This window comes from Canis lupus, chromosome 1, assembly GCF_011100685.1.
Source record: "Canis lupus familiaris isolate Mischka breed German Shepherd chromosome 1, alternate assembly UU_Cfam_GSD_1.0, whole genome shotgun sequence".
Taxonomy (NCBI): domain Eukaryota; kingdom Metazoa; phylum Chordata; class Mammalia; order Carnivora; family Canidae; genus Canis; species Canis lupus.
This window is the reverse complement of record NC_049222.1, coordinates 44,421,634-44,434,986: the sequence shown is the minus strand read 5'-3', so window position 1 is coordinate 44,434,986 and position 13,353 is coordinate 44,421,634. Positions and strand designations below refer to the sequence as shown.

The 13,353-nt window shown below is 37.5% G+C and overlaps 1 protein-coding gene across 2 annotated transcripts in view; it reads right to left on the bottom strand.

Annotated features, from left to right (window-relative positions):
* Positions 1 to 513: 513 nt before the first annotated feature.
* The window catches only part of LOC119875961 (mu-type opioid receptor), a 50,515-nt gene continuing 37,675 nt past the window's right edge, over positions 514 to 13,353 (bottom strand). Inside the window, exons 2-5 of one of the 2 annotated variants that reach the window (XM_038526370.1) lie at positions 4,456 to 4,808; positions 3,209 to 3,729; positions 3,148 to 3,156; positions 1,455 to 1,496 (exon numbers count right to left, since the gene is read on the bottom strand). In XM_038526370.1, the coding sequence (XP_038382298.1) occupies positions 1,455 to 1,496; positions 3,148 to 3,156; positions 3,209 to 3,729; positions 4,456 to 4,808 (925 nt within the window). Of the gene's footprint in view, positions 559 to 1,454; positions 1,497 to 3,147; positions 3,157 to 3,208; positions 3,730 to 4,455; positions 4,809 to 13,353 lie in introns of those variants that run through there. The other variant, XM_038526371.1, reaches the window with a different exon arrangement.

Here is a 13,353-nt window from a genome sequence, read left to right as displayed (position 1 = left end):
TTGGCAAAAGGGCCCACAATGATTTCCCTCCCTATATCTACACCCCTTTGCAATATAACTGCAGCTTCTACCATCAAGAGGTAAGGTCTGTTTTCTACTCCTTGAACTTGTGACCACCATGAGGAAAGCAGGGGCTAACATGCTGGAAGATGAGGTTCCATCAGGACCTTGCCATTCTTGCAGAGGTCATCCCAGACCGGCTAGCTGACAGCAGTTCTGGCAGCTGCTGCTGCCCCTGCATTGAGCCCACCTAAGACTGAAGAATCTTCTAGCCCAGACCTGCTCAAACTACTCATATATGGAAGCACAAACTACATAAATTGTTGCTTTAAGCCACTATGTTTTGGAATGATTTGTTACATAGCAAAAGCTGACCAAGTAACCCTTAACTATGTAAATATGATTCAAAATTTATTTTGGGCACAGAATTTTCTCATATGGCTTATCAAATTACCTTAATAACTGCCAACTCTTCATTTTGCGCTGTAGGGACATGGTCTCAGTGTATAGTTGTCAGAATACAGACACCCTGGGAAGGTTTGATATTGGATCTCTGATCTGCAGAATATGAAGTTGACTAGTGCGCTTGAAATGTGACATATAGAATATATTTCTTCGAGAAAATACAAATACACAGGCAGGACATAAACATCTACCACAGCACCAACTCCAAACAAGCAGTTAAAAAGTTCATGCAAATCCAATTAGCCTTGTTTCCCAAAAGAATGGCTCATGGTGTAAAAACAAAAAACATGAAAGAACAAACAAACGAACAAAAAACCCCCAAAACCTGTCAGATTCTGAATTTGTATGATTGATCAACTATGTCCTATAGACACAGCCATAAAGTCTCTGATTTTTCCTTCAAGTAATTTCATTATTTTGATACATTATCAAAACTCTCACCAAAGTCTCCTTCCAGATGTCTGTGGAACGGCCTTGATTCTAACAATGACACATCAGTGGAGATGAGTGAAAGAGATCTTTGATTTATCTTAATTTTCAAATATGTCAGAGTGTCTTTTCCTCTTTTCCTGGCAGTGGCTCTTCTCTGTCCAGCCCTCCCAGCTGGGCATTTTGGGAAAGCAGCCAATTCCAGGGCTAATGTGTTTCTGCTGTTATCTGACACTGACGCTGCTTCATAGAGGCAGCAATGAAGATAAGCCCTAATTGGATGTATTTTTAAAGCAAACCTTTTAGTTACTTAGAACAGAGCTTCCTCAATTAGCTTCCTTTCTCCTCTCTCTGGCTATGCAGGAACCACACTAATGTGAAAATGCTGCATCTGGACGGGAGTCAAGAGCAGGGTCGGGGCAACTGCAGGACAATCATGCTGAACAGGAGAAGCTCTCCGCCAGGCAGGCTGGGAGCTGTGTTTCCCGGAGAGCAGGTGAGGGAAGCACGCTCAGAAGATTCGATGGGACAAGAGGCCCCAGCAGTGGTCCTGGGTAAGGCTACCCACAGCCACACCCCAGCGTGCCCGCAAGAGAGGGAAGGTGGGGCACGCCCCGACTGAGATAGAGTCAATACTTGATAGCGCTCCATCCCTGTGCTTGAACGGAAGTACTTTGTTCCACTGCAAAATGTGTTAACCTTGGTTTAGGATTGAGAGTTTTAAATTGCATTCTGCAATGTATTATCCTCAGGTCGGAGGAAATCTATTTGGATCCCTACCCGTTTTAAGGTACTCACAAGCCTTTGATAGCTGCTGAGGGGGAGAGCTGTTTAGTAGAAGAGGCAGGTTTAGAGGGCTTGATGTGGAAAAAAATACAGAGAAAAGAAGCAGAGTAGAAAAACATTTCTTTCTGGCTTTTACCCAGCCTGAAATGGAATTAGAAGGGACACATGGTAAATTAGTAATTTCCCTTTGGTTGGCAGTGGGTCTGCCATCATTATCTTATACTGTCTAGGCCCAAGTTCCCAAGTTCCTTTCAGCATTAATATCAGCACTGTGAGGATTAGCATCCCGGAGGGATGATCATTTGGGCCTCCTTAGGCTAGGCCTGTGGTCAGTAGGAAAGGGTGAGCCTAGGTGAGCCTGGGGCACGGCAGTGGGGATAGGGGGAAGCAGAGTGAGGCATGGGGAAAAGAAAACTGAGAGCAAGCAGCCGCTCTGTACTGTAAGGCTTTCCCTCTGCCTCCTCTGGTTAGGCTTCCTAGTCACTTTTACGGAGGCATCTGTTCTCACAGTCCTGGCCCCTGACCCTATGAAGTTGATGGCTCTGACTCAAGGATTTCCTTCACGGCAAGTTGGAATTTGAATTCTGTGTTATAAAATTACAGAGGCTGTGATTTTCTGATGTTGGCACTATGATTTGCAAATTTACTTATTTAAATTAATATTAGTAGTGACGTGTATGTTTAATTTACCGTCTAGGTTGGATTCCAAATTTTGCATCATCAGTGGCTTATCAAGGTCATATGAACTTAGAGACAATTTTTTCTCTTTTTGATTCTCATCTGATGATCATACCGTGTATAAATCTTGACTCTTTGGTGCAGGCCACACTCTGTACTCTGTGCATAAGAATATATCTTACAAAAAATCATCACTCCTCACCATATTAATCCTGACTGGCGATGACTGTTCTAAAACTGAGTTAGTTCTAATAATTAAGTAATATGTTTGCTGTTCTCTCTAGAGTTCAGGTATAAAAATTGACAAACCGATGGCTGAACAAGTTAGGCTGGCTTTTTTTTTTTTTTTTGTCTTTTTTCCTTTGCTATGACAGTGATTTGCTGGAAACATCTGGCACCCATCACCACAGTGAATGAAGTGATGACCCTTTCTGTTTAACCACAGAACCAGAACAGGACTGACTTTTGAGAAGTGACAGGGATATTGGAATGATATGCATGAAACATATAACATTAAAGAAAATGAGAAGAATTTAGCATCACTTCCTCAATGTGCTAACATCATTAATTTTGCATAGAAGCAACAGCTGTGAAGATACTGATTTTTAGCAGCTTGATGAATTTCTAGTTGGCATATCTCTCTATATAACTAAATATATACAAATTATATAATGAAGTATCTCTCTGTCACAATGACCATAATTTTGCTCCTCTCCTCCCTCAGTCCTCATGGTAGGAACCTCCATCCATTCGTTACGGATCCACTTCTAATGGATTAAAACTTTGGATTGGTACAAACTAATTTTTATGTCATCCCCAGTAGGTGTGCCCAATTCTAGAAGCTGCATACCTGATGGTTAGTCCTATCCACTGTATTGGCCGTGGAGGGGTGGTCTCTAGTGTTCTGACGGATTCGAGTGGAGTTTTGTTGCTCAAAGGTGGAGGAGGTTGGGATACAGAACTCTCTGAAGCATCGTTTGAAGTTTTCATCCAGAAATGCATAAAGGACTGGGTTCAGGCAGCTGTTTGTGTAACCTAGAGCAATGCAGAAGTGCCAGGAAACAGTCTGGAATGTAGTTTCTGGGATTGTGATCAAGGCTTTAATGATGACGTAAATGTGAATGGGAGTCCAGCAGACAATGAACACAGCCACAACTACCAGCACCATCCTGGTGATTCTTCGCAGATTCCTGTCTTTTTCTTTGGAGCCAGAGAGCATACGGACGCTCTTGAGGCGTAAGATCATCAGTCCATAACACACTGTAATGATGAGGACAGGCATGATAAAGGCAAAGATGAAAACGCAGATTTTCAGCAGGTTTTCCCAGTACCAGGTTGGGTGAGAGAATGTGAGTGTACAATCTATGGAACCTAGAAAACAATAATTATAAGGAAGAATTAGCAACAGCATCTCATTATAGCTTTGACCAGAGCTAACTTAAACCCATTAAGGGAAGTCAACAATGGAAGGTTTAAAGAAATTGAGGGAGAAACTCAGCTCTCTGTTGATTTTTAGGGGGAGTTAGTTTTTAGATTTTTTTCCTTAATATCTCATTTTTTTTTCCATTTTAATCACTTTAAGCTTTCATTCAGTCAATAATTGTAGAACTTTTCACTGTGAGCTAGATCCTCTGTGGAGTCTATGTTGACATAAAAATATAATTACAGTCCAAAGGCTAGAGGAGGTACAAGCTAATGGATATTTTCATTCCACTTTTTGATGGGTGGTTCATCATTCTGATATGAGGACTAGAAATATGTATTTGTCATATGGGCAGGCACTTGAAATTTTAAAACAAGTCTCCACCTAAGTTTTTTGGAATTTAAGTTCTAATTACTCTTGGAAGAGCTATATTCTTATTTTCCTATCATTTTGATGATGCAGAGAAATCAGGAAACACTAGATTATATTTTCTTTAACATGTTTAGTGGGCTTAAAATTTAGGGAAAAATTCCTACTACAAAAAATTCAAAGGCATTTTGCTAGAAAAAATCGCTCAAATTACAATCTAATATGTTGGACCACTCCATACTTGGCTCATGACTTTATCAGCATGTCAGTCTATAAGTCCATTATCCCTTATTCCTGCAACTTACCATGCCTGTACTTTGTTGTTGCCATAAACATTACAGGCAAACCAATGGCTGAAGAGAGGATCCAGTTGCAAACATTGACTATTTTGGCATTGCGGGGAGTACGGAAATCCAGAGCCTTGACGGGATGGCAGACTGCGATGTAGCGATCAACACTCATGGTACAGAGGGTAAAGATGCTGGTGAACATATTATAGTAATCTATGGAGATCACAATCTTGCAGAGGATGGTTCCAAATGGCCATGTTCCCATTAGGTAATTGACACTCTGGAAGGGCAGGGTACTGGTTGCTAAGGCATCTGCTAGAGCAAGGTTGAAAATGTAGATGTTGGTAGCAGTCTTCATTTTGGTGTATCTAGGAGATGAAGGAGGAGTGGTGGCAAAGTCAGAAGAAGACCAATGTGAAATATAGATCAGCTTCCAATAATAAAAGATATTGCAAGAGTTAGTGGAAGCACTTGAGATTAGATATGGAAGGACTCTTTTCTAATACTAGATTGGCTCCTTATAACCATGTTGCTATGAGCTAAGTACAGTTTCTCTACCTATCAGTCTTATAATCTATAAAATCGTTATAATAACAGCTGCCATACTGATTTATCACGTTTTAAAAAATGTGCCAGGCACTGTGATAGATGTAATAGACACAGAGAGCTCTCAGTCACATATCCAAGTCTTACTGATATTCATGAAATGACTATAAAATGAATAATAATTCATTTTAACTCTAAATATGTAAAGGAAAATTTTAGATATATATAGTTAAAAGTATGGAAAAGTGTAATCATACAAGAATGGGTTTGTATATATATATATCAATGTAATGGTGCAAGTGTGTTTATATGCACATGTAAACATATATCTGTATACACACACACAGATTATTATGGTGGCAGAAGGAAGAAATGAAGGGAATAGAAGGGGTAAGATAAGGGAAGAAGGAAAGTATCTCGGAATGGTAGATATGCAAGTTTAATCTTACATTGGTAAGAGTAGGTTTTTCTAGATAGGTAGACCACCTAAACAAAGTCATGAGTTGAAATGGCTCAATGCATGTGTTTTGGCTCTCCCAAAAGGTAAAATCCCACCAGAGAATGGCAACAAATCTGAAACGGTAGGAACACAGAGGCTGGTTCTTGGAGGGATTTGTATGCCGTGGCAAGATTGAACTTTATCCAATCCATGGCGAGGAAGCTAAGGCTGTTTGTTTTGTTTTTATTTTTTAATAGCTTTATTGAGGCATAATTGACATACAATAAATGGCATGTAATTAAAGTGTACAATTTGATAAGTTTTGACATATGTACACACTTGCGGAACAATCATCTTAATTAAGATCAGGAATTGGCAAACTGCAGCCTGCAGACCTGGTTGGGCTGCTGCCTATTTGGTTGGAACACACTCGCATTCACTTAATTACTTCTTATCTTTAGCTGTTTTGATGATGCAGTGGCAGAGTCAAGTAGTTGTGACAGAGACCATGTGGCCTTCAATGCCTAAAATATTTACTATCTTACCCTTTACAGCAAAAAATGACAACTCTTGATCAAGATAATGAACATACCCATCACCCCTAGAAGTTTCCTTGTGCAGGTCCTTAATCTTTCCATATTCTCTTCCCTGCCTTGACCCCTGATCTTGATCTGCTTTCTGTCATTTTAGGTTACTTTTCAGTTTCTAGAATTTTATGTAAATAGAATCATTCAGTGTGTACTCTTTTTTTGTCTAGCTTCTTACACTCTGCATAATTATTTTGAGATTCATCTACATCTTGTTGCATGTGTCAATAATGCATTCTTTTTTATTAGTAAGTATGGATATTATTATTACTGAGTATGGATATAGATATCATTGTGTGGATATGCTAAACTTGTTTATCTACTCATCTATTAATGGCAATTGAGTTGCAGCTAGTTTTTAGATACTGAAAATGAGCTGTTATGAACATTAATTATATCTTTGCATGAACATATGGTTTTCTTTCCCCTGTGTAAGTACCTAGGAGTGTTATGTTTTCAAAGCCACAGAAATTAGAATTTAGAAGAGAGAAGCAGGTATATTGACAACGCTAATAAATTATATATGATGTTGGAAGAATATCTTGCTAATGTATTGTCAAATTGTGAGAGGTATTTGACATTCCACATCTATTTGCCTTAATGTTAGGAATAGTACTCACTATCACTCTGGGAAATCACTCTTTTTCCACTCTTAGTCTGAAGGTTTTATATTGGGCTCTATTACTAGTTTAAGGCATCAACATGTAAAGTGATTGGGGCCTTGGTGAATGAATGTTCAGGGATGGTCTCATGTTTCAACCAGAGCCAATAAGATTTGGGGGGGACTTCTGGAGAAAGAATAAACTATTTTTAGATAATTAAACCTGAGAGAATGTAAGGTTCTTGGAAGGGTCTGTCTGAAAGTGGATCCAACACAGAGGGTGTGAATTTAAGAGAGCAAGAGAGGAACATCTACCTGAGCTTTGGACTTTTTGTTTACATGGTGCAATAAATTCTCTTTAAACTTTAGCATGTGTATATTTTTCAGTCACATGAAATTAAGAAGCTAACTCTTTTAGTCCAAGATGGCTGTTGGTTGGAGGAGGTAGTGTTATGGACTCATTTTTTTAGGGCCCTAAATCAGTGTTCAGGAAAGTTTGTTTGGTTTCAATAAGCACTGGGAAGCTGCAGTTTTTTTTTAAATTTATTTATTTATGATAGTCACAGAGAGAGAGAGAGAGAGAGAGAGGCAGAGACACAGGCAGAGGGAGAAGCAGGCTCCATGCACCGGGAGCCCGATGTGGGATTCGATCCCGGGTCTCCAGGATCGCTCCCTGGGCCAAAGGCAGGTGCCAAACCACTGCGCCACCCAGGGATCCCCGGAAGCTGCAGTTTTTTTTTTTTTTTTTTGGAAGCTGCAGTTTTAATGGAGGATTCCATGAACCCTCTTAGGGTCAACAGGCTCGAATTGTTTATTTGAGCTCTAAAATTCTGATGCCCCATCTTGTCTGTTAAAATTGCAGATGTTGCATTAATGCCAGAAAGTCAGATCTGGGGCCTTTTGAATTGCTTTAGAAGTTTGAATCCTCTAAAAGATTTATAAAGGAAAAGGTAGAGAAAGTCATCAACTTGAGGAGGTAAAGCAATTTGATTTTAGTGAGGACTTTAAATGTGGCAAACATAAAAAGGTTAGTTTAGACAAGATCCTCCAAAGTCCAACAACAAACAAATAAAAACAAGATTAAAAGTATGACTTTAAAGATTTTAGAATAAGTGACTTGGATGCTCAAGAAGTTTAAAAATTTTTGATACTTACAAAAATAAATTTCTCCCACAAAGAAGGAAAAAAAAAAACCTCAACTGTGTTAGCTACACCACTGATAACAGATCTGCATGATATAAAAGCATGCCTAACTACATTAGTCACTTTCTCACCCAGCTAACCTTACATTTCACATCTTATCTTTAAGAGTGTATTATGTTAAATAATTAGGTTCTTTACTGTCAGTTTTATGACTCATCATACCTTTAACCTTTTCTTCAGGCTCATCTTAGCACTAGGTATTTATTGATATATGTTTATTTCAGCTGAAAAATTTTCCTGCCCCGGGACGAGATGTTTGTGAAACAAAATTAGGCTAGGGTCCTACATCACAAGAGGAAAAGTGAATATCTACAGAAGCTGTTTCAATTGGCATTTTACAGGAATAAAGCTGTTTGAATTTTCTCAATTTATCCAAAGAGCCTTTCTCTAAAGATAGCCGATGTTCTTACCCCAATTACTCACACTTTGAGTCACAGCAACATACAAAAGAGGGCTTAGCAATTTCCTAAATATATGTCAGACAATTATACAAGACCAAAGGTTTGAGAATTCTAGTTGCCTCTAGCATATCTCTAAAGGCTTTAATCTAAAGGGACAGTCTGATCAGAAAAGGGATCATACAGTCCAACAAACACGGGCTTTTCATTCTGTTCTGTTCTGATGCAGTGGTATGAATGCTGCCCCAGAAAAGTTACATGAACAATCAGAGTCACACTGTAAATCATAGAAGAATATAAACCAGTGTTAGCAAACATGCTGAAGAGGTGAGCTAAAGGAAGGACCATCCTTGCTTGTTCAGTTTACCTGAGTGGATCTGAGTAGAGCCCCTGGATATTAACACTGTACAAGCCTGTTTCAAAACATCCTTTGTGCCTATTCCTTCTTACTGTGCCATCAATGAATTTGGTGACAAAATGGACAAAGTGACATAGGAGGGATACATGGCATCTCCTTGGAGTGTCTCTCCTGAACTCCCAGGGTCTTTCTGACCTTGACTGGTTTCATCATGCCCACTGAATTGGGGCATTTCCTCTAGGCAGAGGCTCAAGCTATTTTTTTCTTTTTAATTATCTCCATTGAAATTTTCCTAGTATGTATTTTTTAAAGTCTGTTCTATGTGGTTGAGTAGCTTATTTGCTATATAAATCCAAATATATAACTATACAATAATTATTTTTGAAAAATTATATTCTCAGGACCTTCAGGGTTTGACCCATTTATGGAGCTTCTAGATGCTGTGTTGGGGGAAGAGGCAGTATGAATTCCATTTCATTAGCATCTCAAATATTCTCCTGGATTTCATATACACTTTTTGTTTATAAATGCCCTTCCTTTCTTTGTGTTTATGAAAGAATTCCTATTTATTTTCAGACCCATTCTTGATGTCATTTTTGCAATTACTACTAGTTGCCAAAACATCATTGATTTTGACCAACTTATGTTAAATGAAGCCACACTGAATCAATTACTTGTGTGTACCCAATGGGCTTTGCAAACCTTTTGTTGTTATTGTTTAATTTGAGTTAATTTTTGAATTGTGATGGCCTTGTCTCTGGCCAGAAAAAAAATGACCAAGGAAGCTTGAAAAGAGGAAGAACATATTCTAGAATCCAGTTTGTCAGTTTCGTACCATGTCAAGCCCTTCACATTGCTCTGCTAGAAATTCACAGCAGAGCCAATTGGGATGTGCAGAAGACTTTCACCTCTTTTTGAACTAATTTTCTGCTCTCTTTGTTTTTACCAAACGGATTTTTTTTCTCCCTTTTTTCCTGTTTGCTAATCCCAGTGAAGTAGAAATATACCTAATCTAGTAAGGATTCAATGAACCCTTTCTAGCACTTTTCTTGTAAAGATACTTTTCTTCCATCTGCTCTGACTTTTATGTCTACTCACCCTCATATAAAAAATTCACACTTTTAATAGAGAAAATAAGTTATTAATTAATGAGCAAAGTGGTCATATGACTATCTACTTAAATTTCTCATTGTCCATTTCATTCTGATATTTCAGGCAAGCGTGTGTGTGTTTGTGTGTGTGTGTGTGTGTGTATGTGTGAAAGAGAGAGAGAGAGAGAAAGAGAGATTTGAGATCTAAAACAAGAACCAAAGTCAAAGTCCGTGATGATACTCTCATTGAGTATTAACATAGAAAGAGACCACATACTAACTTGTTATTTTCTGTTACGTTCTCTATTAATGGAAGTGGGAACAGGGGATTACTCACTTTGCTATCTAGAATGTTTTAAAATATTTCACTTACAATTATTTCAAAGTAGTTTTATGTGTTTGATGACCAAATTTCTAATAGCTTATACTTATAAAAGGACAGAATAATAAACCTCAGACCTCTGAGTCTTGTGGACAAGAAAGTGACTATTGCCTACCAGTTTGGCTCAAAAAAGAAGCACAGAGAAAGGCTTATAGGAAATTAAACAAAGAGGAAACTTCCTTCCAGGGGTTAATTGGCTTTTTCGGTCTCTGTGTCACCAGAATGTGATGACCATCAGGGACTTTTCGGTTGAGTGTTACTCTCTCTTTATTCACACCCGCTTCATTTTTTGTTCTCTCTTTTTATTCTTAGTTTCATTCTCCTCCCATTAATGATAATTCGTGAGAAAAATATCTTTCACACAGAGCAAGGGAAAAATCTGCTTTTTTGAAGTAGATTGAACTGATGGACCTTTTAGATAGAAAATGTGAAATGAATAAGTGATTATATTTTTGCATTTGTGGCTCGGAAAAATCAAAGTAAAATCTGTGTTTCCTCTTAATCAGTGTAGAATCTTAATGACATTAAAAATGAATACATTTCTATCATATCTTTACTGCTGATCTCATCATTTCATTCTCTATTGGTTTCTTCTTTGCCTATTTTCATCTTTATTTCTCTTATTTTATTGTATGCATTTTTGTAAGATTCTTGAAGTTCTCCTTATGGAAATGGAACTGAAGTGGAGGATGGAGTGAATACATGGCTACCTGTCAATGCACTACTCCTCTGGTCAGAGGAAAAAAGTGAGATACTTCCATTATGGCCAAGAGATTTTGCTTAACCATTTTTGGGGGGGGGGGGCGAGAGGGGGGTATGCTTTTTTGGAAGTGCTTATTTCCTGCTTTATTTTGTTTCTGAAAATTTTACTTTGGGACATAAATAGCATTTATTTCATCAGAAATTTATATAAAATTATGTCTTGCCTACTTGATGCTAAATTCTGTGATAAATAATGTTTATATATCATAGAAAATATTACTATGCTAAATCCACTGATATATTTAACCAGTATAACCGGTTGAAATATTCTTGTCTGTAGCTTTAGATTTTTGTTTGCAGGAAAATCTCATCTCAGACCACTGACTTCAGAAACAGCATGAGAACATCTACCTCAGAGCTAGAGCTTTTTGGTTCATAGATAACAATTCTTTGCTTTTATTTTAAAGAACTAGTTTTTAGAACTTAGAAATATCTTAGATTTCAAATTTGGAAGGTCTAAGAGAAAAAGAAATGTCTTCTATTTTAGAATCTGAAAGTTTTGTACATAAAAAATAATCAAGTACATTACTACCAATTTCAAATAATGCTATATCCCTAGGTATTTATTTAAAAATGAAGGAACAAAAGAGAAGAACACAACTTCAATATATGACAAAACAATTCTACCAATACCAGTATTAGAAAATTACTTTCTGAAGCTCAAACATATGCTATAGATTATACATTTTTAGAAGGCATAGTCTGCCTGTAAAATTATTACCTATTATACTTAATACAACAAATACAACAAAGACTTCATTTATACTTTTGATGATGATGTGCATATAATTGCTCACTATAACTAAAATATGAAAGATAACACAAATGGAAAAATTAAAAGAAATAAAAAAGAAGATTTATCCATTCAGCACAGAACTTAGCACAAGATAGGCACCAGTAAATGCTTGTTGAATGGAATTAAATATAGGAAGAAGGATGTGGGTTATTTTATTTTAATATAGTAAGATAGCCAAACTTTTTTTTTTTTTTTAGAGAACCAACAGTTTTTAAAGTAAAAGTGAAGAGAGAATATTCTTTTTTTCCTGTCAGTTCATTGTCAAATTACAAAAAAACAGTTAAAAATAGATCTGCTCTACGACTCAGCAATTGCACTGCTGGGGATTTACCCCAAAGATACAGATGCAATGAAACGCCGGGACACCTGCACCCCGATGTTTATAGCAGCAATGTCCACAATAGCCAAACTGTGAAAGGAGCCTCGGTGTCCATCGAAAGATGAATGGATAAAGAAGATGTGGTTTATGTATACAATGGAATATTCCTCAGCCATTAGAAATGACAAATACCCACCATTTGCTTCGACGTGGATGGAACTGGAGGGTATTATGCTGAGTGAAGTAAGTCAATCGGAGAAGGACAAACATTGTATGTTCTCATTCATATTGGTGAAAGGGAATAGAAGGGAAGGGAGAAGAAATGGGTAGGAAATATCAGAAAGGGAGACAGAACATAAAGACTCCTAACTCTGGGAAATGAACTAGGGGTGGTGGAAGGGGAGGAGGGCGGGGGGGTGGGGGTGAGTGGGTGACGGGCACTGAGGGGGGCACTTGATGGGATGAGCACTGGTGTTATTCTGTATGTTGGCAAATTGAACACAAATAAAAATTAATTTATTATTAAAAAAAAATGAAAAGAACTTTGGCCAAAAAGGTCATGTAATGATAAGTAGGTACTGATAGGGGCTTTCCAAACCAGTTTATCTGATCACCTTGTTTTATGGTAGAAGAGTCCAAAGCATGGAGAGATGTACAAATGTGTGGGATTTTTTCCCCCTATTTCCTTAGGCTTCACCTAAAGGTACAATGTGTCTTCTGTACTATAATGTGGGCTATGTACATTTCTGGGAGTGCATTGCTGATAACATTGTAGAGTAATATTTGGCTCACTAGCTAAAACATTGGCTCACTAGCAATTAGCATTGCCCCAGTAATATTTGGCTCACTAGCTAAAACATGGTAGGCATGCAAAGCTTTTTAATCTTCTCAATATGATTATGCTGGGAACATCTTGGAAATCTTGAGACATTTTCTTATTATATTGAATGTTATAATAGAATCATAGTTTTTAAAGAAGAGCTGAGTTCATATCTTTTGCTTTATTTTCTCACAATCCTCTATCAATTCTATGTAGTTGACACACAACCTCTCTCTCAAGTTCCATCGCTACCTTTCCAGCTCTCTTTTGAACATCTGCACTTGCTATTGGCTTCTCAAATGCAATATTTCCCAAATGTAGTGAGAGTGACTTACACAATTACCAACTGCAAGATAATCAGTAACATCACTTAAAAAGATGTAACAAATGGTGAATTGAGATAATTAGGAAGAAGGATCAACAGATTTAATTACTTTCAAGAAATAGGAAATAAAGGAGGAAGGGCATAATATGGGTCCCAAATTCTAGTATTGAAGAATAGACAGGTGGTAATACCATTATCTAACAGGGAAGGAAGAGAGGAAAAGCAAATTTGGTATTGATAGTTTGATTTTGAGCCTGTTATGTTGTAGGACAAAGGAAGAATGATT